Below are 26,011 nucleotides of genomic sequence, written 5' to 3'. Positions count from 1 at the left end.
TTGAAAATATCGATATAATATATAGCATTTTTCTCTTATATCAAAATGTACAAGTATATATATTAAGTATGCACTCGTAAATAGTAAACAAGAAAAGAAGAAAGAAAAACTGTTTATAACTGTTGCACAAACAATAAAATATCAACACTAACAAAAGTCACCACTGAACTATATCTATAAAACGGTTACACCTAACACCATACATGGAATACAACAATAACACAATAATTAGTAAATGATATTATTTATAACAAATCGATTTAGAAAATCGATTAACAAAATATTTAACATGGTAACATCTACTCGGAACGCGAGTCTATCTGTCAAATCAATACGTCATTCAAATTGTTTTCGTGCCGGTTGTTATGCGTAGAGTTGAATTTATTCCTCCGTATTTGCTTCTGATAGTTACAATTTGCGTAAAAACTGTCGAGCTAATCGTTTTCGTGCCTCCAGTGGTTTTTTTTTAGATATTGGACTCTTTTCTTAATGATAAGTGAGCACATTGACTCGTGAGCATTGGACTCTTGTTTTTAGTGATATTGTTGTTTTACTCCGGAAAAATGTCTGCACCTGGTAGAAGTCGAGTAAACTACTCTTTGTCTCGCCAGTGTGTTAATTTCTCTTTACGTATAGGGCCTAATCTTCGTAGACGTTAAATTGAAGAAATAGATGAACCAATGCTTATCCTTCTAAACACCTACATTGGTAAGTTTGTTTTATTATGTTTGTGGATTTCACACGTCTCTAAACTACCTTACATTTTATTTTGTCATTTTTTCCAGATATCTTCTGATGATATCCTGTGTGTGAAATGTATTAAAACGAAATAAAACAGCGTGTTTGCTTATTTGACTTGGAACGAACTATATTTCAATCATAGACAACTTAAAACTAGAACCAGAGATCCATAGACCAAAAACACCACAGAGTAAAGTTAGGTGTACCATTGACACTATTATTTTTATATAAATCAACACCCCCACTATAAAAATAATACAAGTAAACTTATTTTTCAACTAAACCAATAGCATTCACAAAGGCACTATGCTTAATTGAACTTAAGCTTTTTGTAAGCAAATCAGCTGGCATATCAGCTGTACATAAATACTGAACATTTACCAGCTTTTGAGCAATAATCTCTTTACAAAAATGGAACCTTATATCTATATGCTTAGATTTATTATGGAAAACAGGATTTAATAACAATTTTTGTGCACTCTGGTTATCATTATACAGAACAACAGAATATAAATTGCCAGTAATTTCACACTGTAAGTTTCTTAAGTAAATAGCTTCTTTACAACATTCTGAGATCCCTATATACTCGGCCTCAGTACTAGAGAGTGCCACAACTTTTTGTTTTCTGCTTTCCCAAGATATAGCAGCTCCTGATAGTTTAAACACAAAACCTGTATATGACCTTCTGCTAATAACATCACTGCCCCAATCAGCATCAACATAACCAATTAATTCTGTATTAAATTTTGAGTCATATCTTAAAACATAATGTTTTGTCTTTTTTAAATATCTTAAAATTCTCTTTGCATGTAGCCAATGCTCTTTAGTAAAACAATTATTAAATTGGCTCATATAACTGACTGAATATGATATGTCAGGACGAGTTAATACAGACAAATACATCAAACTACCTATCAGACATTGATATGGTATACCAGTATCACATTTGTTACCTGTACTGAGATTAAGTTTACATTCCATTGGTGTATTTGATTCGTGACAATCCAACATATTGAACTTATCTAACAACTGGTCTATATAACCTTCCTGATCTAGTGTTACAGAATTTTCATTGCACACAACTCGCATACCCAAACATTGTCTTATGGTACCTAGATCTTTAATCTTGAAATTGCTTTCTAAAGACCTTTTCAAGTTAATTACTTCATTACAATCATTAGAGAATATGAAAAAATCGTCTACATATAAAGCAATTACAGTTAAACATTTGTCATTTCTCTTAATAAACAAACAGGGTTCATATTTAGATTTTACATAACCAATATTACATAAACAGTCATCTACCTTTTTGTACCACATTCTTGAAGACTGCTTTAACCCATAAATGGCCTTTTTTAATTTTAAAACTTTACCATCATTTATATCACCAAAACAATCTGGTTTTTGCATAAAAATTTCTTCTTCAAGATGTCCATTCAAGAAGGCTGTTTTTACATCTAAATGTGTGGTTTTAAGATTAAACTTTACAGACAAGGCAAATAACAATCGTATGGTTGAAAACCTTACCACTGGTGAAAAAGTCTCATTGTAGTCCACACCATGCCTTTGGGTATAACCTTTTGCCACTAACCGGGCACGATACAACAATTTACCGTCCACATCACTCTTTTTTTTAAGAACCCATTTACACTGAACAACACAACCACTATTAGGAGCATCAACTACCTCCCAAGCTAAGTTATCTTCGAAAGATTTCAGTTCTTCTTTAATAGCCTTTTTCCAGTTCTCTCTTTCAGGTCCAGACAAGGCCTCCTGCATTGTCAACTCTCCTTGAGAGATGACACTTTGCTGACTACAAAAACCATATCTGTCTGGTTTCTTTCTATCTCTGATTTCTCTTTGAGTTGTAACGGTTTCTTGCAAACTTTCTTCCACATCTTCATACTCACTTGGTATGTAATCTGAGTCTGAGTCATTTGTAAACTTTTCTTCTGATGCAGAAGAATCAGAGAGTTTTTCCCCCACTGAAGATGACTGGTCTCTGTCAACTATAGTTTCATTTACACCTTCCTTTTCTGTAACAGCTTCCGTTTCTGTAACTGTAACTATAGTGTTCTTTTCTTTTTCGACAACTATCACATCTCTTGTAGTTATAACTTCATTCTTCATTATATCATATACTCTGTAGCCTTTGCTACTATCTGCATAGCCCACTAAAATACACTGTCTTGCCTTTTTGTCCCATTTCTTTCTTTTTTCTTTGGCAATGTGTACCATCACGGTGCTGCCAAAAACTCTCAGATGATTTACATTTGGCTTAACACTATGCCATAGTTCATAAGGTGTTTTTCCTTGCAGTACCAATGAAGCTGTGCGATTGTGCAAATATACTGCTGTGTTTGTAGCTTCAGCCCAGAACTTCTTGCTTAACTGTGCATCAAAGAGCATGCACCTAGCTTTCTCGACTAGGGTTCTGTTCATACGTTCACACAGACCATTCTGTTCAGGCGTGTATGGACAAGTTGTTTGATGAACTATTCCCTTTTGCTTTAAGTAATCATTAAACTCAGCATTGCAGAACTCTCTTCCATTATCGCTTCTTATAATTTTTATCTTTTTATTTGTCTGATTTTCAACTAACACTTTATATTCCTTAAAACTTTTCAATGCATCATTCTTGTTTTTCAGAAAATAAATAGCTGTCATTCTACTGTAATCGTCGACAAATAAAATAAAATATTTAGAACCTCCAATAGACTCGCACTCCATAGGTCCACAAATATCTGTGTGAATAATATTCAACACCTCTGTACTCCTTTTGCCGGTATGACTAAAAGGTAATCTCGTTTGTTTTCCTTCACAGCACACGGAACAGGTAGACTTTGAGATATCAACTTTCTCCTTCAAAGTTAAACCATCGACTGCATTCTGCATTTTATTAAGACATTCACTATTAACATGTCCTAACCTGCGATGCCAGAGCTCACCAGATATGATTGCTGCTGCAGACATATTCTCCTGAAGTTGAAGCTTGTAAACTCCATTTTGTAACAACGCGTGAGCAACTAATGTACCTTTCTGATTGTATATTTCACAGGAGTTTGAAGTAAATACAACATTATTACCTTTGTTAATTAATTGGCTAACAGATAGCAAGTTGGTCGTCAATTTCGGTACACAAAACACATCTTTTATCTCTACATCAAAACTGCAATCATTAACTATTGTAGAAATCTGTATATCTCCGGTACACGCAATCGGCACTTTTGTTTTGTCGGCTATCAAAATCGTCTGACCTTCTTTTTCGTAAGAAATGTTCGAAAGCCATTGTTTATTTGGCGTCAAGTGCACACTCGCTCCCGAATCGACATACCAGTCTTGGTTATTAAAGTTTCCGCTTAGAAAGACCGCACTGAACGCGTTTGTTTGTTTACGTTCATTTCCTTTGTTATTCGAAATTTCGGCCGTACATTGCGATTTGAAGTGGCCTATTTGTTTACATCGATAACATTTAATTTCTTTCTTCGGCTTTGTTGACAATATCGATCCATGATGGCCGCCATGATTTGCATTATTAGTTTTGCTAACCATAGACTTCCTGGCCGATGAATGTTGCCAACCTTTATAACCACTGGCCAAAGCGCCATTCGATTCTTCATTCGTTCCGTTTCCTGATTCCATATCAAGCAACTTACTTTTTATGGCGTCCGTTGTAATCTGAATACCCGAATGTTCTATGGCCATTATCATGGGGGCATATTTTTCAGGCAGCCCCGCTAATAGCAATGAACCAATCCACTCGTCGTTCAAATTGAATCCTGTATTGCACAACTTTTGCCCTGTTTCTATAATTTGTGTCACATAAGCAATCATGGAACCACAATTTTCGAGTCTTATAGAAATTAAAGTTCTTAGTAAGCTTATTCTTCTTGTAAAACCGGAATCGTCAAATAAAGCCCTTAGTTTCTCCCATAATTCCTTGGTAGTAGAAACATTTTTAATGTGCACATACAATGAAGAGTCAATCGTGAGAATCAGCTTGGCTTTTGTTTTTGCATCATCCTCGGCAAACTCTTTCACATCTGCTCCTGGTTTGATGCATTTCATCATACCTTCTAGGATCAAAAAGTTTTCCGCTGCAAATACCCATTCACTGTAATTTTCTCGTCCTCTTAATTTCGGCACATTTATGATATAGTTTGTCGCCATCTTTAGAATCGCTGCAAACTAAAAGAAGACCCGCCTAGGCTAGCTAATCTAATTATCCAACTGCGATTTATTATTAAACTAGTTACTTGACAACTTATAAACTCGCGATAACTAGCTAAAACCCTAAAGGCCATAAATTCTGGAACCATAACCTATTAAAACGAAATAAAACAGCGTGTTTGCTTATTTGACTTGGAACGAACTATATTTCAATCATAGACAACTTAAAACTAGAACCAGAGATCCATAGACCAAAAACACCACAGAGTAAAGTTAGGTGTACCATTGACACTATTATTTTTATATAAATCAACAAAATGTTTTGTATTATTACAAAACCAGACAGCATCTAACTCAAATCTGTCACTTGTATCCCCTGCTCGTGGACACCTAAACATATGCTACGCATGTGGCTTGTCAACAGCAAGTCGCAGAACTCATAGAGTCAGTCAAGATAGTTCCTCAAAGGAATGTTATACTAAGATGGACACCAGTACATCACGTAAGTGTTTATTCTTATTTATTTAAACTTAATGTATGAATGCATATGTATGTGTGTGTTGAACTAATTAAATATTAATGAATATCAAGTATCTAAATATAATATTTTTGTTATTAGGTGTTGCATTTGGAACGAGTTTGTGTTCCTTGTTGGGCGGCTGCATCAAGACAAGTCCGGAGGCAACCCGTTGCTGGCAGTAGCCAACACACTGTGGAGTCTGCACCGGAGACTGGTATCATGGATGGAAACATAATTACAGATATGATGATTCCTGTACCACCACCACTGCCACCGCTTTAATGATATAAGCGCTCCAGCACAATTTCTAGACAACATATTCCTTGAAGAATAAATGTCTATTATTTTAATTGGTTGTGTTTTTTCTTATTAAACATCTGTATAGCATTTACTATATTTTAAACTCCTTTATAATTAAGCCCTTTCTAAAATAAACTACAACTAATCATAGATGGCACAGCGATCTTACTAAGTAGCAGGGCAGTGATTTTACTATGTCGCTTGCAGGAGATGCTGTCATATATGTCATACATACTCGTATATACTAGGTACCTACCAGTTTGCCAACAATCTTGGGGTCGGCTTTTAGTCTAACCGATGCAGCTGAATACAGTATTGCTCAAAGAGTGATTGCCCATCTGACCTCCATACCCGATACACTGGGTTATAACATGTTACCTCCTGGTAAGTGGTTGTCACACTTGCTGGATTCTAGCTACTCATAACAAGTATAAATAATGCACCCAGAATCAGCAGTTTAAATGTAAGTACTAGCAGCCACCCAGCTGAAGTTTGTAATGGATGGTCACCCAAGTGCAATCTGACCAAGTAGCTTAACTTAAGATATCTCCTTGTGGTTGTTGTAACGTAGCCACATGCTCCTCCAACCAATTTAGCCCTAAGTATATTTATTTCTACTGGTGCCAGCAAAACCTACTTCCGCTGACTGCAAGATAAACAGTTTAACATATTATTTAGCAAGAAAAGATGATATCTGATGTTTTTATTTCATTTGGGAATCAATATTAATACTAAAAATATTTTATTGTTTTAACGCAAATTGTTTTTGAAAAAATATTGTCTAATAACCTCAATTCTTCATCAGAAAAAAATCAATAATTCTCGAAAACTAGGGTAAAAAATTATAAATTGTTTTCAGGGTCTGAAAAGGTAATTGTCGTTCTTCAAAATAAAGTTAAAACCACCATGGCACGCAATTTTTTTCTGGGGGCCCAAATCTCCTAACAAAACGGGCATTCTCCTTTGGTAAAATTTTTATTTAATTTATTTTATTTTATTTTTATTTTAACTTTTATTTAATCTAAATGTAAATTCCGAGTCAGAAAATTCGCTTTCATAGTTAATGCGACTGTATACTCTGCATTCACCAGATACTGTAGCTGTCGCAGAATCAAATACACCAGCTTCATACATCTCATTATCACTTTCATCACTGAACAAATCCATTTTATTATGAAATAAGTTGTAATTACTATGTAAACCAGCAGTTAATCGCCCGATTTCGGGAGATAGCAAATTGTTAACTGACAGTAACAAAAACAAACTAAAGTTAACGGTCAAAATGTTATTGAGACGCTCTTTATTTTTTTTCTATGGATCCACTTAACTATGGTAAGCGGTAAGCCCTCCCATAGGTAGATCAAAGTAAAGGTTGATATTCCTATCTATCTTTAGTTTATTGAAACGCATAAATGCGGTTGTAGCTACTAAAGATCCGTAATGTAACAGATGGTTAAAGGTAAGTACGTTATTGAGATCGGCCGTTAACTATGGTAAGCGGTAAGCCCTCCCATAGGTAGATCAAAGTAAAGGTTGATATTCCTATCTATCTTTAGTTTATTGAAACGCACAAATGCGGTTGTAGCTACTAAAGATCGGTAATGTAACAGATGGTTAAAGGTAAGTACGTTATTGAGATCGGCCGTAAATAGATCAAACAGTAGGTTTAGACGGCTGACGTGGTGTTATTAGCATTAAGTACCTAATATATTTTAACTTCGGTAGGAAAACCATGCATTGATTGCCAGTGTTTACCTTTTTAAAGTCCTATTAGTCATACATGTACAATAGAATAGTGAATCATAATATTATTCTTCATTGAGTCACAATAGGTACCTACTCGGAATGTCTGCATTGTCTTACAATCATGTCATATTTTATCCTTGTGAGATTAATGTTAAGGTAGGTTTTACTGTGGCATCTTTTCGATGTATCGGATAGAAGCAAAACGGTTGGAAGTCGGCCATGTTGTGACGTCACCCCTCCGGTCTCACGCTCGCTCAGGCCATGGTCGATCGATACACAGGGCAGGGTAGGGTGTACGGCAGCTGCATGCATCGGACCAACGGACTTTAGCAACCGACCTTGTTTTGCCTAGAATTATTATTGAAACGAAAGGAAGTAACATGGTTTCCTTTGTAAGTATGAACAAAGCTCCCATGAGAACATTTCGGTAGGTACGTAGCGTAGGTATTATTAATGAAGTAATACGAACATGTTTCCTAGGGGTTCCTTCTATCTGGCAGAATTTTAATGCTCCTTTTATTTGGCATAACACACTTGGCATAATTTTCTCTTAACGAATGTTTTTAAGGCATAAAAAATATTTGGTATAATTATTGTTTCACCGAATATTTATATGCCCGAATTTACAGTTGCAAACTTTTAAGATGGCAGAATTTTGCAGAATTGCTTTTGACATACCTAGTTGGAGTTCTGCATTATTTCGTTCAGTATAATATTTATTTTGAGAAACTATTAAATGGTAAAATCTCACTTGGCCTACTATGAAGATGGTAGAATTTAATTTGGATTCATTTTATTTAGCATATTGTCATTTATAAACTTCAATTAAAAACATTGTATTAAAAGTTCTTTATGTTTTAAGAATAAATTAATGCGATTGTTATTAAGTTGTTGACTTACAATTGTTAAAATAAGATAAAAATATAAGTGATTCAATTGTTTTTTGGGTAGACAAAACTGTTGATCATAACATTTTTTTAAGTTGGCAAGGTGTTAGAACGAGACTGGCGGCCTCCGTTATCCATCCATCCATCCCTGTCGGCTCGGATTTGCCTGTGTATTATGCAACCAATTTAGTACCTTATTGCGTTGGAATAGAGTTCATTTTCGTAAATATATATTTTGACTATGGGCAGACAAGACTACGTGGAGTCGGTTTTGCAGCGATTCGTTTTCGTCACTAACTTCAATTTTAGTTAGGCCGAGTTAGTAAATTAGATGACAATGTATAAATAAGAAGGACAAGTCACAATAATTGATGATCTTTACTTGAAGCTTTCTACAGAATATTTAGTTGGCGTTGTAAAAAGACGAATTAGTTTATTAGAGGCTAAGTCATTTCCCCGTTGCTTAGTTATAAAATTAGAAGTTCATTGTGTCCAATAAATAATTTTGTGGCTAGACTTATAATTTCCCAAAAAATTCTGCCTTATAGGGCGGACCCGTTTCCTAGTTGTCCCTTATTATTAATATTCAGTCTTCCTGATTGAAGAACTAACTTTTTTCAATGTAAGAAAATTTATACAGTGCGATTTCATTGCAATAATGAAGCCAAGAATCGGCCAAAAAATAAAAAGCATTCAGTTCATTTATTTACAAGCTTAATAGGTACTTGTCCATTGCTTAGTCGATCGGTACTACAGTGTCTGGGTATTTATTTATTTTTATTTATTCTTGTACATATTAATAACATTTTTAAATATTAAATATAAAAAAAAAAAACATTTAAAAATATAAAAATAGGTTGCCACCGATATCGGGCACAGGGTATTATTATTACTTTGCTTTAAATAATATTTATACAGCAGTCTGGGGGTTTTTCTGATATACGTCCAGGGGGTGCTTACATAAAGAAACAGGTTTCCGGTACAGACAAACCTGTACGGGTAGATACCGATCAGCGCAGGTATAATATTTCAATAGCCTGTTCACTCGCTTATAAAGAAACCGGTTGTAACTTGTCGGTGCCGACTACCTGGACCGTGCCATTCGGGTTTAAGCATTTACTGGTGTAGGGTGTGTTTAATAATATTAAAATGGATTTGGATAACGAAGTTTTGATAGCCCTAGTGTTTGATAAACAATGTTTATGGGACAAAACTCATAAGTTCCACAGCAACAGAAATGTTACAGATAAGTGTTGGAAAGAGATCACTTTGAAAATGAAACAGGATGGTGAGTACTTTCAATGATCAGTTCGATTTATTTTAATTTTGCAGTTATAAAATATTAATAATAAAGTATTACCTACCTAATTTAATTAGGTATATATTAAGTGATTATGTTTGAAATATTGCACAAAATTATCTCTGACGTTTGTAGCAACATTACTAGGCGGACTCAGTCTTTGATTGTGCCATCTTCGTCTAACAATATTTACATTATAAGTCAAGTTTCGTTCAAAACCCTCTTTATCGATAATTATATTGTGCAACAAACACATAGTTTTTACGATCTTATCAGCTAGTTGAATATCCGTTTCGATGCTTTTAGATAACAAACACCACTTTGAGTATAATCTACCAAATGCACATACCACTGTTTTTCTCGCTCGGGACAAGCGACTATTAAAATTTTGTTGGTCCACTGTTAAATCACGTCCCCCAAAGGGTTTCATTAAACTTGTTTTTAAAGGATACGCTTCTTCAGCTAAAAATACGTAAGGAACAGAGACTTGGGTGTTAGGCAAATATGCGGGCAATGTAGGGCTGCCATCTCGAATTTCGCCAAACCCGGACAAACATTTAAAAAACCCGGACATTTGGCGTAAATCGCATTTGTCCCCCGAACCTAATTTGTAATCCCTTTACTATTAACATATACTTAAATTCAATGAGGTGCTTCCTTACATGAAAAGTGTCCGGGTTTTCCCCGGACACTTCTTGAAACCCCGCCCGGACGGCCCCCGGACGGCCTCCAAACGAGGACAAATCCGGGGAAACCCGGACGGATGGCAGCCCTAGGGCAATGGAATATCTAATTCTCTTTCATTTAAAAACTGATACAAATCTGATGCTCTAAAGGTACCGCCATCACTCTGTTTACCATAGCCCCCGACTTCTACCATTACTTATAATTGGCATCGGCTACTGCTTGCAGTACCACAGAAAAATATTTTTTATAGTTGTAAAACATGGTCCCCCGACACGACAAAATTTAGTTTAGTCTGACATGCTTTAGTTGGTACTTACGTAGTGTTTAAAGTTATTTTTTGCTTTTTATAGGGTTTAATTGCGTAGTTTTTTGGGTCGGGGGTTTTTTTAAATTTATAATTTAATTTTATTGTTAATGTTGTTACTCCTATTCGAATTTTTTTTTAAAGCTATTTAAATGATGCTCCAGTTGGAAGATATCTGAAAATAAAAAACACTTAACTATTACACCCTGAATACAGGATGTAAAAAAAGTAAAAATTAACGCTAAATCTTGGGATCCCGATTCTGCTCATTATTTTATGAGACAGTCAGAGGTCAAATATAATTTTGTTGTTGCAAACATCAGGTTTAATTAATTTAAAAATACTTATTTCTTGCCAGGGCTCTATATAAGACCCAAATTGATAATTAGAATTCAAATAAATAATTATTTTTAAATTGATTGAACTGGAAAGAAATATGTATTTTTAAATTCATTTACTTACCTGATATTTACAACAATAAAATTGTAGGTATTTGACCTCTGGAGGAAAAATATCAGTAGGTACTTTTTTGTTTCAGAAAGTAAAATAAGAAAAAGATGGAGATATCTAAGGGATCAATTTGCGGTAGAGTTAGGAAAGATTCCAACTTCTCGCTCTGGAGATGAGGCAACTACAGTATACCCCAAATGGCGATATTTTAAACCCTTACTTTTTCTCAAACCTATGGTGAAGGCGCGGCTAACCACTGGAAGTTTGACGCGACAAAGATCTCATTCAAATAGTGCTGTGAGCCTTGATAGTGAAACAGAAAACACCCAAACTACAAATGACAATGATTGTTCTCTTTCATCTGAACCAAGCAATATGGAAGATAATGATGCGAGTGACCAACCAACAGTGTCTCCTGCAATGCCCGTTTCAAAAATCACTTTGAAAAGGCCGAAGAGAACAATCAATGACAAATTATTGGCCATTGAGCATCAAAAACTTAAATTTTTACAAGACAATGAAAAATCCCGACAGAATAGAACAACAGATGCAGACAACGAACATATTTTATTTTTTAAAAGCCTCATACCACACATTGAAAAAATTCCACAGCACATGCTACTTTCTTTTAGAAACCGCATTCAAAGCGTCGTCGAAGAGTTCGCGTACCAATCTTTGCAATATGGTAACCCTAGTTCGATGTCAAACGACTCTTATTCAAGTAATGTTTCCCGTAATAGTACTCCAGAGAAACTAAATAAATTTTCCATTAACTTCGACTGACAATATTGCTGTTATAAGCAACCGATTAGCCACAGAAGAATATGAAGAATCCACCTGCGACCGACTAGTTGCAAACGAATGCAATCAATCTAATAGCCACCGAGTATCTACAGAAGAAAATAATGAATCTACTCAGAATGAACGATCTCTTGCCGAATTTTATAGCAGATACCAATTGTGAAATCTTCAATTTGATTTTGGCCCATGGGGTGCCAAAAACCAAGGTGTATAGCTATAACTTAAACACAGCATTTTTAATAAGTTTGTTTGCTTTAAATACCCCATTTGGAGTTTTACTTTATTATAATTAAGTAATTATTAATAATTTAATTTTAAGTTGACATGTAAGTCATGTACCGTATTGTACGTTAAGTATGCCTTTCGCTGATTTTGGCTAATAAATAACATTCACTTAATCGAAATTGTATTTCGGATATTTTTCATGTGTGCGTTCGCGCAGCGGAATGTTGTTGAATTTAAAGATTTTAATTATGCAGATAATTAGTGTAAGACGTTCTATAATTGTGTATGGTAAATAAAAATTTGTGTATGCAGCCATTGTGGAGAAATTCACCAAAAACAGATTCCGCTGGGCGAACGTTGTCCTGGCGGAACTTTTTTTAATCCATAGACTTTAGAAGAAAAGAGATGTCTCCAAAAATTAGTGTGTATTTGTGTATAATTATTTATGTATGAATGAAATCAGTGCATGCATAAACTTCGGAGAAATTCAAGTTTCCGCTACGCGAACGTTTAGTCATTAGCTAGTTTTCATATAAAGCGCTTACATAGAGAGCTGTAGATTTTTACATACGTTGTTTTGAATTTGTTTATATTTGTTTAAAAAACAGATTTAGAAAAAGTCGTAGGGTTTAAAAGATAAAAATATAAACGTAAAATACACTTATTAGGTCTTAGTTCTTAAAGTATGCAGTTTGGAGTCTAGATTTTCACGTTTAAACAAACCTTGTAAGTGCTTGCAACCTGTTGCCAAGTATCAATGATGTTCCGTTAGTAATTAAAAAGTTATAGGATATTTTACCATGAACAGATCACTGTTTACAAAGCAGTCGAATATCACGACGTTTTAAAGGAATTGCATGGTAAAATGTATGCCAATAATTAGTTTAATCATTCAACTATTCACTTGCAAAATTTCATGTCATTAAATTCAGTAATTAAAGAAAGACAATTATAATACTGACGGAGCATCGAAACCCTACATAATCCGACCAAGTTCGGATAGCTACAAAAAAGCGGCCGTGCCATATGTCTAAGCAACGTTCTTAACTTGGAAGGTTAGTATATTTATTAATATGGTACAGTTGCGTACACAAGCGTTAAGAAAAAATAAAACAATTGCATTTCTTGCATGAAAAATATTTTTTTAATAATAATGCCACTACGACATTTTAGTTAAAATACGTAACGTTTATTAACGTTATTTTTAATCACGTAGTCAAGTAATTTATGTAAGTAATAATAATAAAAATATTTTTGTACACGGATATTTAAATAGAGAAGTACTTGTTAATTGAAGATTTATTTTTATCGTAGATAGTAGCATTATTATTAAAAAAAAAATTCAATCAAGAAATACAATTGTTTTATTTTTTCCTAACGCTTGTGTACGCAACTGTACCATATTAATAAATACTAACCTACCAAGTTAAGAACGTTGCTTAGACATATGGCACGGCCGCTTTTTTGTAGCTATCCGAACTTGGTCGGATTATGTAGGGTTTCGATGCTCCGTCAGTATTATAATTGTCTTTCTTTAATTACTGAATTTAATGACATGAAATTTTGCAAGTGAATAGTTGAATGATTAAACTAATTATTGGCATACATTTTACCATGCAATTCCTTTAAAACGTCGTGATATTCGACTGCTTTGTAAACAGCGATCTGTTCATGGTAAAATATCCTATAACTTTTTAATTACTAACGGAACATCATTGATACTTGGCAACAGGTTGCAGGCACTTACAAGGTTTGTTTAAACGTGAAAATCTAGACTCCAAACTGCATACTTTAAGAACTAAGACCTAATAAGTGTATTTTACGTTTATATTTTTATCTTTTAAACCCTACGACTTTTTCTAAATCTGTTTTTAAACAAATATAAACAAATTCAAAACAACTTATGTAAAAATCTACAGCTCTCTATGTAAGCGCTTTATATGAAAACTAGCTAATGACTAAACGTTCGCGTAGCGGAAACTTGAATTTCTCCGAAGTTTATGCATGCACTGATTTCATTCATACATAAATAATTATACACAAATACACACTAATTTTTGGAGACATCTCTTTTCTTCTAAAGTCTATGGATTAAAAAAAGTTCCGCCAGGACAACGTTCGCCCAGCGGAATCTGTTTTTGGTGAATTTCTCCACAATGGCTGCATACACAAATTTTTATTTACCATACACAATTATAGGACGTCTTACACTAATTCTCTGCATAATTAAAACCTTTAAATTCAACAACATTCCGCTGCGCGAACGCACACATTTTTCATTGTGTTATATTAAATATGTATAGATATTATATTGTATTTTTCATTAAAACTTACTACAACTTACAAATAAAACATACTAGCCTACTGAATGAAAAAAGTAAAGGAATTTCTCTGAACATTAGCTGTGGACAGCCCGATTATAAGAGGCATAGAAGACATTTCATTTTGAAATTATACCACCCAGTATATTACGCATATTTTTATACTAATAAATATTATTCATTACTTAGGTACCTAATAGTGATAACGAGTCTTTCTTCAGGTGAAATTGCACCATTTCTTAATTAAGCGATGTTCGATTATATTTAATATGTAGTAAAATGTTTCTTGAGTCATCCTTGTATAATCATAAAACTCCTTTTCATCGTCCTTTATATCTTTTAAGAATAAATGATAATATGTTCCATATTTAGTTCTTTTTCTGTTATAGTTCGGCCATTCAGAGAATGCGTTCCTGACACGTCGCGATTGAACTGACGACGTAATAACATTCATTGATTATTGATATAATAATGTTGTTTTAATGCTCCTCAATTGTTAAAACGGTAAACAACCAGCAAAAATATTTTTATCGTAACTGCAACGCCATTGCAAAGTTACGTCGTCAGTTCAATCGCGACGTGTCAGGAACGCATTCTCTGAATGGCCGAACTATAATATCAGATACACTAACTGTTCTTCTCTTTCTATATTTGACGTTTAGTACTTTCTAAAAGTAAAAAATCTTCGTCCGACGAACTGGAGGCCATGATTGTCACTAAAGACAGATTCACCTGTTTCTTTATGCGAGTCAACACTGTACCGATCGGTACCGACCCGACCCGTACAGATATAGTAGCCATACATACTTACCTACTTTGTCTGAATTTCTAGAATCACTACATAGTATAAAACAAAGTCGCTTTTTCTGTCTGTTTTGTACCTACCTACGTCCTGAAATCTTTTTAGGGATCGGTCTTAGGTAGGATCCCTAATTGAGCACTGCCTCTTCTGGTCGTGGGGTGCAGGGGGTTGAGAGAAACACGGTGTTCGGATACCGGATATATTTCGCGTAAACTCCCAGATAGAACCGTTCACTCGGACCAGTGCGCAGTAACTGCCCGTATCTCGCATACCTCACGCTCCTACACGTTTTTGCTTACCTACCTTGCAATCTGCCATACATACTTACATGTGTCCCTACATCACTCCCCCCCAAAATTTGCCACAAATTTTCTTAAAAACCAAATATAACTTATTACTACTACTAGCTTACTTACTACTCACAGTTACTAAACAGAACAAGATTACAGAGAAGGTATTGAGTTACACATTGCGATCAACTTGGCTATCGGTAGACACTATATCAGCAGAAAATGTGTTTGCGTTACGTTCACCATAAGTAGCACATACATTGTTGCATAATAATTTCACATTGTTAACACCGGCGATACCTAGTTTGCTTTTAATTACAACTCAGCTTAATAACTAAAATGGGTGCTGGTCACACATTGTGGGGGTCGTCTCGTTTGAGAGCTGTAGAAAAACTCCCGGTAAACGAAGCGCTTGGCCGTTTCTGTATGTGCTGCACGTGTTGGTGGGTTCCCAGCGGCACTGCTTCCCTGGGTCATCGCGTACCATCAAAATCATTGGTACCATCCCACTTGCGTTTCTCCTCCCTCATGGCTGCGGCTCCTGGTGGACGGCGTGTGCTCCGCGCAGCCACGCCTACGCCACCTACTCCGGGCGTCTCCTTGTTAAGCCGCTTGATCTCGTCCATGAGGTGTGCTGTGGCTGTGGTTGTGGGTTGAGCTGGCACTTGTGGTTGCATCGTGTCGGTCACAGTTCGCGCTTACGGTGCGCTTATATATGACCACGCAAAACGTGTATAAATTGCATCACGTCGGGGTCACCACTTTAGGGATCGGTTTTAGGTAGAATCCCTAATTGAGCACTGCGTCTTCTGGTCGTGGGATGCAGGGGGTTGAGAAACACGGTGTTCGGATACCGGATATATTTCGCGTAAACTCCCAAATAGAACCGTTAAACTCGGACAAGCACAGTAACTGCCCGTGCTTCGCATACCTCACGCTAACTTCTTCTTCAAGATTTTCATGCGGTTTTTTTTTAATAAATAGAGCGACTAAAGAGGAGGTTTACATGTACAATAAATAAAATAAAAATAACATAAAAAAGCCCTTTATTTCTAGTACTTAATCATAACATTTACAAACATAACATAGTTGTACCGACTTTTGACTAATAATAAAAAATTATACGTGTACCTAGACGACTTTTTAAGAAAAGATCTTGAAATTCGATTATCTTGAAACGGGTTAACTTTTGCCCAGTGTATCCCATGGTCAAATTTGTCCGTATTGACCTATACTATCACCTCATGAAAGGATGCGATCTACTTACAAGTAACCCTGTATAGTCCATGTCAATTACTAATAAATTATAACCTACATTCTTAAAAAAGAAAAATAATGATATCTCTTGAACCAGGGTGAATAAATGAAAAGAGGTTACTGATTATGAAAATGCAATGTTTTTTCTATTAGTTAAAATAAAAATCTTCAGGGCACAAGCATTTTTCACTGGGACCCAACTTCCCTTACAAAACGAGCAATCTCCTTAAGGCCTCGGCCTCGAATTTTGCGGGCAGCGGGGTGGCAGCGGCGGCGGCGCGGGAGCGGCAGGATCTTACGCGTATAATCATATGGACCGGCCCTCGAATACAGCGGCGCGGGAGCGGGCAACGAGCGGTGCACTCCAGTCAAGCGGTGACCGCCCGCGCCGCCGCCGCTGCCGCCCCGCTGCCCGCAAAATTCGAGGCCGAGGCCTTATACCTACATATTTTTATTTGCTTACGTTGATTCGCGAAAAACGATCACCGTTACCCCATACAAACTTCATAATATGTTTGCCGACTTTTAAATATATGATTAACAAAAACCTAATGTACAATAGTAGAATTGACACTTTTAATAATTTAATCTATATGGATGCTGAAACACATAAATAAGCGTATATTTTAGATTTCAACTTATATCTCCCATACACCTTCAAAACTTATAGCACAAAGTACGGAAGTCTAAATTATCTAGGTTTGAACATCGTAATAAAAGATTTACAAGACCTTATTCTAGACTTAAGCTCAATGTATGTAGATAATGAACTAGCAGAATCTAATAATTCACTGAATGTTAAGGATAAATGTAACGACACAATTTTTTTTCGTATATAACAGAATACATGTCTTTCATCAAAATATTAACGGTTTATTAAACAAATCCGAAGAACTTACCGTAAATTTAAATAATATTATCAATAACATAAATGTAATTGATGTTGTGTGCATTACCGAACATAATATGATAGCAGATGATACTAAGTTCCTTCAAATTCCCAACTATACTTTGGCTGCAAATTACTCAAGAACCAATAGAAATGATGGTTCCTGCATCCTGATAAAAAATGGTCACAAATATAAGATTTTGCAAGAAGCTAAGCTTATAAGTATATCCAACCTCATAGAATGTTCGGCAATTGAATTAGTGGATCATAAATTTATAACAATATGCATATATAGGCCACCAAAAATTAAAAGAGATTGTATAAATATATTTCTTGACCGATTAACAACCATGCTTGCAAAATTATCTACAAAATCTAAGAAAATTGTTCTATGTGGTGATTATAATACTGATCGACTAAAACATACTCCAGTATCAAGAGTTTGCACTTTCCGATCACACAGCACAAATATTGGCATGTCCTGTTAGGAAAACGTACTCAATTACCCATTGGTACAAATTCAGAAGGGAGGACAAAAGTGACTCAAATGCTGCTTTTGAAGAATCCATGATCTATTTAAACTTTTTTATGATCTTTGCTTCCCAAGCATAAAAATATGTTCCCTTCGTAAAGGAATGTTACTTAAAACTATTTATTTTATACAATGTACACACTATATATACAAACTTAAACTACTTATCTTAATACAAAACTAAAAATAAAATACTATATACAAAATATATATAAACATAAAACATATAGAAAAGAACATCGATCAGGCGTCGAAGTATTCCTCCGCATCACTGTCCTCCGGAAACGTGCCCAGAAGACTGGCTGCATTGCCACGTTGAATGGCAATGCTAATTCTTTGTCCAAAGAATAAGCCAGCCCTCTGGTCACGCGAAGCTTTTCGCAATGTCCTTGTAAAGTAACCGCGAACTTGGGCCCCATGGTCCGAGCGTTTCAACCCCAAACGGCTCAAAACTATAATTTCCAATAAGGTATTATATTTGCGCTGCTTGGTGGTCTCTGCAGAAGCTGCAGCCGCCCCAGCACAGCCTGCCGTGCTAGGAAGATGTGATAGCGCTAGGGTGTCGACGCACGTTGCGTCCCACACCAAGGGCCTACCCATCTTCCATGGCAACAACGCCATACCATCTGGCCTCTTTTCATCGTCACGTAGCAGTTCATTAGGCTCTAACACGGCTGGTACGCCGGCGGTGGAAAGAGCACGACGGATAATGTCGTTAATGCTGGCATGCCGTGCGATACGATAGCATTTCTGCAGCACGACAGACCATGGTGCCCGAGGCTGTCGACAGCTTCACCGCAATGGCAGCGATCCGGAGCAACACAGGGAGCGCCTAATCGAAGACATGTAGCGATCCGGAAGGTATTGTCATCCAGCATAGTGCCTATGCTGGTTGACGGAATAACCTGCAACCATAGTCCAGATTCCCATACTCCCACAGCCAGCAGGCGAGCACGCTCGGCAGCACCATTACACGTATTTAGAAGATCATTCTGTGTGATGCTGCAGAGCGGCCCATCCCACTGTCTCTGAGAGGAGGGGTCACTGGGCAAAACCGGTTTGGGGAGGAAGATAGAATTTTCCTAGTGAGACTTGCGATGCTGTGGACCGAGGAGAGGAATGCCGGTAAACTAAGACTGGAAATTTTGCTGACGCCGGGGCCTCCCAAACGTATAGGCAGTGAGGCCTGTTGCCAGGCTCGGTCGTCCAGGGCCACATTTAGTATTAAAGAAAGGGTGTTCCTGATAATTTTTTCGACTTTATCTAATAGGTTTGGATGTTTCCACAAATGAGAAGAGCGAAGGATATATGTAAAGGACAATGAGCGTTTTGGTCTACCTCTCCTATAGCATTAAGTGATATATCAATAGAAAGCTTGTGTTATGTAGTATATTTTCTTGTATGGCGGCGATTGTCATTTGTTAGTATTTAGGGAGTTAGACCGTGTTTAGTGAAATAATAACTATGTCTAAAATCTGCTGTAGCTTCTAAAGTACTGACAATTTGTTCGAGGTATTTTAGTACAAAATGTCCTATTTAAAAAGGTCATTCCAGTAAAGTATAATTTATTAGTAGAGAAGTGATTTATAAACTGAAAACACCTATCGATAATATAATCTAAAATAAGCTCTAGCTTCTAAAATACTGAAAATTCGTCAGAGGTATGTTAATACGAAATGTTGCACTTAAAAAGATCTCTCCATTAATATATGGTTCGTACATAGAGGTGGGACATTATTCCTTAACACCATATACATATAGTATCGACAATACGCCTTAGTTAAGCTATTTCTTCCAAAATACTAAGAATTGGTAGATGGTATGTTAAGACAGAATATAATGCTTAAGAGCTTTTTATTGATATATGGTTCAAAATTAGAGGTGCGATATTATCCCTTAGCCCTTAGCTTAGCGACAATTCGCTTAGTTAGGCTATATCTTCTAAAATACTATCAATTGGCAGGTGAAAAGTTAAGACGGAATGTAGCACTTAAAAAGACCTTTTGATCAATATGTAGTTCAGAACTAGAGGGGGAATACTATTCCTTAACATGGTATAAACTATCGACAATACGCTTCAATTAGGCGATATTTCCTAAAATACTAAGAATTGGTAAGTAGTAAGTTAAGACGAAATGTAGCGCTTAAAAAGACTTTTTGATTGATATGTGGTTCATAACTAGAGGGGCAATGTTATTGCTTAACACAATACAAAGTATCGATAATCCGCCTTAGTCAAGCTATATCTCCTAAAATACTAACAATTCGTAAGCGGTATGTTAAGACGCAATGTAGCGCTTAAATAGACCTTTTGATAGCATTGCTTTATGTGTGATCTAACTACTAAAGTAATAACAATTTTCGGAGTGTCTAATGTATAATATCGCTCTTCAAAAAACCTTACGAATAATAAATGATACAATGCTATTAGAGGGGTATGTTGTCTTGAAAGCGATAAAAACTTTTGACATGTTCTAACATCCAAAGTACTAACAATTGGTGAGTATTATGTTAGTACGAAATGTTGCGCTTAAAAAGACCTTTCGAATAATATACGACACATTACTAGACGGAAAGTAGACCAAGATCCAAACATTTCGCCCATTGTCCTTTTGGTCCGAAACAACAATATCGAATAAGGGTATATGCCGAATGTACATTAATTTTAAGTAAGCTGTCCGAAATGTCATTGAAGTTTTGCATTTTTTCGTCTATAAAAGAGGAAAAAGAGTCGTCATAGATTGGAGACCCTAGTTGGCGAAGAGAGGCTTTCTCAATGATTTTTAATTGCATTTTCATACCATAGCTCCTATGGTATGAAATTTTGAAATAATCGTTTGCCTATGAATGGTGGTGTCAGGAATGAAAATTTCGCATTTCGAAAAGTTGAGTGTGAGACCGTGCGAGATTTAAGTAGGTACTCGTATTTACTTTCTTAGTAAAATCGCGACAAGCTTTTAAAACGTATAAATTGTGTCAAATATGTTAAATTTGAAATGTCGTTATAAGTTGACAGTAAAGTTACAGTAAAAGTTATTTTTTTTCTTTTTAGCGCATTTAAATAAAAGCTTGTTTTTAAAGGTTTTTTTTACCTCAATTTATTTTATACTGTTTAGTTTTTTTATTTCGTAAAGTGCAATGTGTTCTACTTGTGAATCCCTTTCATTTCATACCCATATTGTATAGGTACCTTAAAAATAACTAGTCCGCCATCTTGTATATTTAGCCATGTTGGATTTAGAATGAGACGTCATTCTAAATCCAACATGAAGCTATGTGACGATATAGCTTAACATGCATTGTCATCCAAACTAAACATGTATGCAAAATTTCAGGTCAATCGGTTGAGGGCAAGTGCCTTAAAATTGAGTTGTAAAATTCCACCCGAACACACATAGTTACATACATACATACTTTTTAGGCATACACTTACATAGATTCGAATATGTCGTGGAAAACACACATAAATAATGTTTGTAACGAATTGAGACAATTTTCATATGCCCTCTAAATGCTCAAAAAAGTTAAGTTTCCAACCAAACTGCACTGCTAAGTGCTTACCATGCATGATGTAGGATCCAGTCTATCTTATGGAGTACTTTATTGGGGATACTCAACTACAAGAGAAACTGCTTTCAAGGCACAGAAAAGGTGTATTAGATCAATCTGTGGAATACATCAAACCAACTCCTGTAAACCCCACTTCATAAACCTACATATACGAGGCATCATTTTAGTTAAATCCAACATAAGTTCATATGTCACATTAAAAACCAGTAGACTTCAAAATACATTATGCAATAAAACATCCCGCATTGCAGTATACAGTAACAGTATTTTTTGTATGAGCATTAAAATATACAATAAGCTACCCCAAAAATTAAATTCTATTGCCATATTTAAAAGGAAGCTCAAAGACTTCCTAATTCAAAAAGCTTACTATTCTGTAAAAGAATTCCTTGAAGAAAAATGATAGTATAATTAGAAATTACTGTGATGTAAATAATGTTATGTGCCTAGATTATAAGAATAGAATTTAAGATATTAGGTTATTTTATGATATTCGTTTTATTATGAAAAATTTTATTTAATTTTATAAGTTATAGATAGTATAGGGACCTAATTTTAATTATTATATTTTTGTAATAAATTGCAATGCAACATAAATGCAAAATAAATGGCAACTAAGTTCTAAGAGCATACCTAATTATAAGATCTTTTTATACCTGCTTAGTTCACAATAAAGATTTTGAATTTGAATTTGCTCTTCTTTCTTCAATTTCACTCTTGCTTGTCATGCGGTGAATGGGGTAACCAAAGCACACTGAAGGCATGCTAGTGCTAGATTGAATATAATAAATATATCAGCAATTGCATACCTCCGGTGGCTTTGAAAAAAGCCGTTTGGTTTGCTTCATTGTTCAAGGAAACAAAGTTGTGTTACCTAAGTAGTTGCTTGCATCGTAAAAGGATTAACAGGTTACAGACAAAAAAAGAAATCAGAAAGTTACAAAACGAAAGTAAAAAAATAGGTATATAGAATGTAATAAGGAATTTAAATAAATTACCTATTTATATTCTAATTGGAATCGTCTATTTTTCTTAAGAAATGATTTTATTACATCAGAGTAAAATGTTGGTGATCGTTTTAATTCTACCAATAACTGTTTTTCAATACCTATCATTGATAATTCGGAAAGACGCTCTTGACCTTGTGTATTTCTCAGATAGGTATGGATACGTTTAAGAGACGAAAAAGCACGTTCCTCGGAAGCACTTGTAGCCGGAATAGTTACAACGAGATACGCTAACTTTAACAGCTCGGAAAAGGCATCTTCCAGGTTATTCTCATGAATGAAATCAATTAATTCGTAAACATTACGTTTTGTCAGTTCAATACTAGAATACAAGCAAATCAATTGGCTTTTTAATGTTTGTTTGTCGAAATAGCTTGCATAACTGGCAAATAATGAATCAAATTCTTCTACAGGAAAATGTAAGTGATAATTTTCAAATTTTTTGTTGTTCAGCAGTTGGAAAAACTCTAATTTATACATTTCAGAATATCGGTCAGTGATTTCGGTATTAATGTTATCAATTACTTCTACAAAAAGCTGTCTGTATTCCGTTTTTGCACAGCTTACGTTGCGTCTCAAACGAGGAGCCGAGTTATTTTGCAACGTATTCTCATAAATTTGGTCAAATTCGGATTGAAATTCAAAACGTAACCATGTCTGAAATTCCTTGATTTTTTTCATACAATAATCAACATCAACTTCTGAGTTTTGTAGAATATTGCACAAGCAGTCGGTTTTTTCAAATATCCGATGAAAAATAAAAAGAAAAAAATTGAAATTAAAAGATCGCAAAGTGTTTTCAAAATTCTCCGCAGCTAAAATCGTATCCCCGTCCCAGTTCTGTGGATTGTCGCACAGTTCAGAAAACAACTCAATAAGTTTACTTTTTTGTTCAAAAACCGTGTTTACAACTCGCGGCATGTATGTCCAACGAGTTGCGAGAGCATTAGGCAATTTTTTGCTGCAATGAGTATCGTAAAAAGCAGCTCGTTTAGTACTATTACTAAAAAAAATACACAAAGCCTGAAGGGCTGAAAAAAATAAACTAACCTCCTGAATTCTATTGCATGATTTAGACAACACTAAGGCCAAAACATGTGCATTACACCAAATGTGAATTGCTTGTGGACAAACATCTTTAACTTTTTGTTGCACTCCATTTCTTACACCGGACATTACACTGGCACCGTCATAGCTTTGCGCTACTAATTTTGCGGTGCAATCATGTCTATTCAATAATTCTAAAATAATGTTAGAGAGTGAGTCTGCTGTGCGACTTTCCGACACATTAAGAAAGCCCAACAAACGGTCACGAATTTCATGTTTATAATAATACCTGAGAATCAAGCACAGTAATTGTTCTCTATGACTAACATCGGGAGTTTCGTCAATAATAATTGAAACAAATTTTGTTTGCCTAACTTCGTAAGCGATACAAGTTTGCATCACATCGGCTACGGAATGAACAATGTCGTTTTGAATGTTGTTAGATAAATAACTCGGCCCCGGTTCGTCACATTGTTGATGCTGCGTAAGCTTTTCTGAACCGACATCGTATTTTGAAATCAACGAGACCAGTTCTAAAAACTTGCCTTTAGTTAATGTAGATTTTGACTCATCATGTCCTCTTAAAGGAAGTTCCTTTTGTGCTAAATGACAAACAATATCGACTAATCTTTGAAATACACTACGGTTTTTATCAACGCACGAGTTATATTTTGAAATTTCCTCTGATAACTGGCGTGGTACAGATGTCTCAATTCGTAGTTTACCAAAATTACTGAAATCAACCATTGCACACAGGTGTTTATGGGAATTTGAGTGCCTTTTAATGGCGCCAGATATGTTAGTTAAATCATTAAATCCAGCTTTATTCCAAGCGGAAATTTCATCCGAAAAAAATATACAGCACCAACAATACAACTTATTACTGTGCGAGCAGCCAACAATCCAACTAGTTTTATACACTGATCTATGAAATTTTCGTTTATGCGTTTTACTAATCTGACAAATAGACAGATCAGGCGTCGGTTTTAATGAACAAATTAACTGTTTTTTCTGAGCAAAGGTTAGAGATTTCACCTTATCTTTGCCAATCAAAACTTGGACGCATTTTAAATCCTCACAAGGTACAATTTCCTCCATTGTAAGTCACCAAAACAATGATTTCACTGAGAAAATCTAAGAATACACACAAAATTTTGAAAACACAAACAACTTGTCCCACTCAAACAAATGAAACTGAAGTGAGTTGCTCTCGGGTGTCAAAAACTTAACCAGAGTTTCAGTGTTGTCGTTTAGGCAAAAAAAGTCGCCAGGTATGAAAAATCTAGCCAGAATTATATCGCATTTTTTACGTATTGAATAGACTTGAATAATTAATAGGCTATTTGACTAAAAAATCTAATTAATCTGTCAGTTAGATTATCAAATAATATTTGACTGGTATTTTTTCTTTTCTTACCCAAATCAAAATTGACGGACTATATGATGCTTTCAAAATAAGTCACAATTTAGTACAGTTTTTACTGATTTCTGACGTCACGAGCCCCCACTCTCGAGTCTTGATGTAAATATCTTGTTAAATAATATTTAATTGATTTTACATGTGTCCGTTATTTTTTAAAACTCTTTAACTCTAACGGACTTATTAGATTTATAATTTTTTGATACTGTCAAATAGTCTATTAGTTATTTTAAAAAGTCGCTAGTTTTTTATTGTGGCAAAGTCTCAAAATTCGTTAAAAATCTCCCAGATCTCGCACGTCGCTACGGCAACATTGCAGCGTTAACTGACTTTGACAAGGTCATGACTCGCGTCAGTCAGAGGTCAGAGGGTCAGAGATGGGTCAGAGGCATGCACACATAGATATTTGCGAAAGGGACAGAGATAGTATTTGAAAGAGTAGATACAATTAAGCGCGCGATCTTTTAAATAGTTCGCTTTCGATATTGATTCTTTATTGAGTCTATTGAGCAATTTAGCAAGGCAAGCCGGGCTTTTGAGCTTGTATGATAATACCACCACTGACACCGCGTTAAACGCTTTAAAATTAAGTAGGACGTAACTCATATCATCATTTGTTGTTTGTGTCTCTAGTATAGTCATGTTATCATTTTGTTCACACCAGACCGAACCCACAAAAACCGATAACAAAGCATACTGTGTGTACACATTATCAGGACTGTTACTGACATTCTTATTATCAGTA

General features: G+C 35.3%; 1 protein-coding gene and 1 long non-coding RNA gene across 2 annotated transcripts; both read left to right on the top strand.

Moving 5' to 3' along the window:
• The first annotated feature begins 5,232 nt into the window (after positions 1–5,232).
• On the top strand, positions 5,233–5,781 carry LOC124640166. Its single transcript, XR_006985532.1, has 2 exons — positions 5,233–5,413; positions 5,531–5,781. It is a non-coding gene; the product is annotated as an uncharacterized LOC124640166 (long non-coding RNA).
• Positions 5,782–9,392: 3,611 nt separating this feature from the next.
• LOC124640162 lies at positions 9,393–12,428 on the top strand. Its single transcript, XM_047177831.1, has 2 exons — positions 9,393–9,652; positions 11,194–12,428. Exons 1-2 carry the CDS (start codon positions 9,514–9,516, stop codon positions 11,886–11,888), a joined length of 834 nt encoding a protein of 277 aa, XP_047033787.1. The 5' UTR covers positions 9,393–9,513; the 3' UTR covers positions 11,889–12,428.
• Positions 12,429–26,011: the final 13,583 nt, after the last annotated feature.

The sequence above is a fragment of the Helicoverpa zea genome, chromosome 20 (assembly GCF_022581195.2).
Source record: "Helicoverpa zea isolate HzStark_Cry1AcR chromosome 20, ilHelZeax1.1, whole genome shotgun sequence".
Taxonomy (NCBI): Eukaryota; Metazoa; Arthropoda; class Insecta; order Lepidoptera; family Noctuidae; genus Helicoverpa; species Helicoverpa zea.
This window is presented reverse-complemented; position numbering and strand designations above follow the sequence as displayed.

Coding starts and splice junctions, on each gene's coding strand:
- LOC124640162 (XM_047177831.1), top strand. CDS start 9,514: ATGGATTTGGATAACGAAGTTTTGATAGCCCTAGTGTTTGATAAACAA. Junction 9,653..11,193: donor TTTGAAAATGAAACAGGATG/GTGAGTACTTTC, acceptor TTTTTGTTTCAG/AAAGTAAAATAAGAAAAAGA.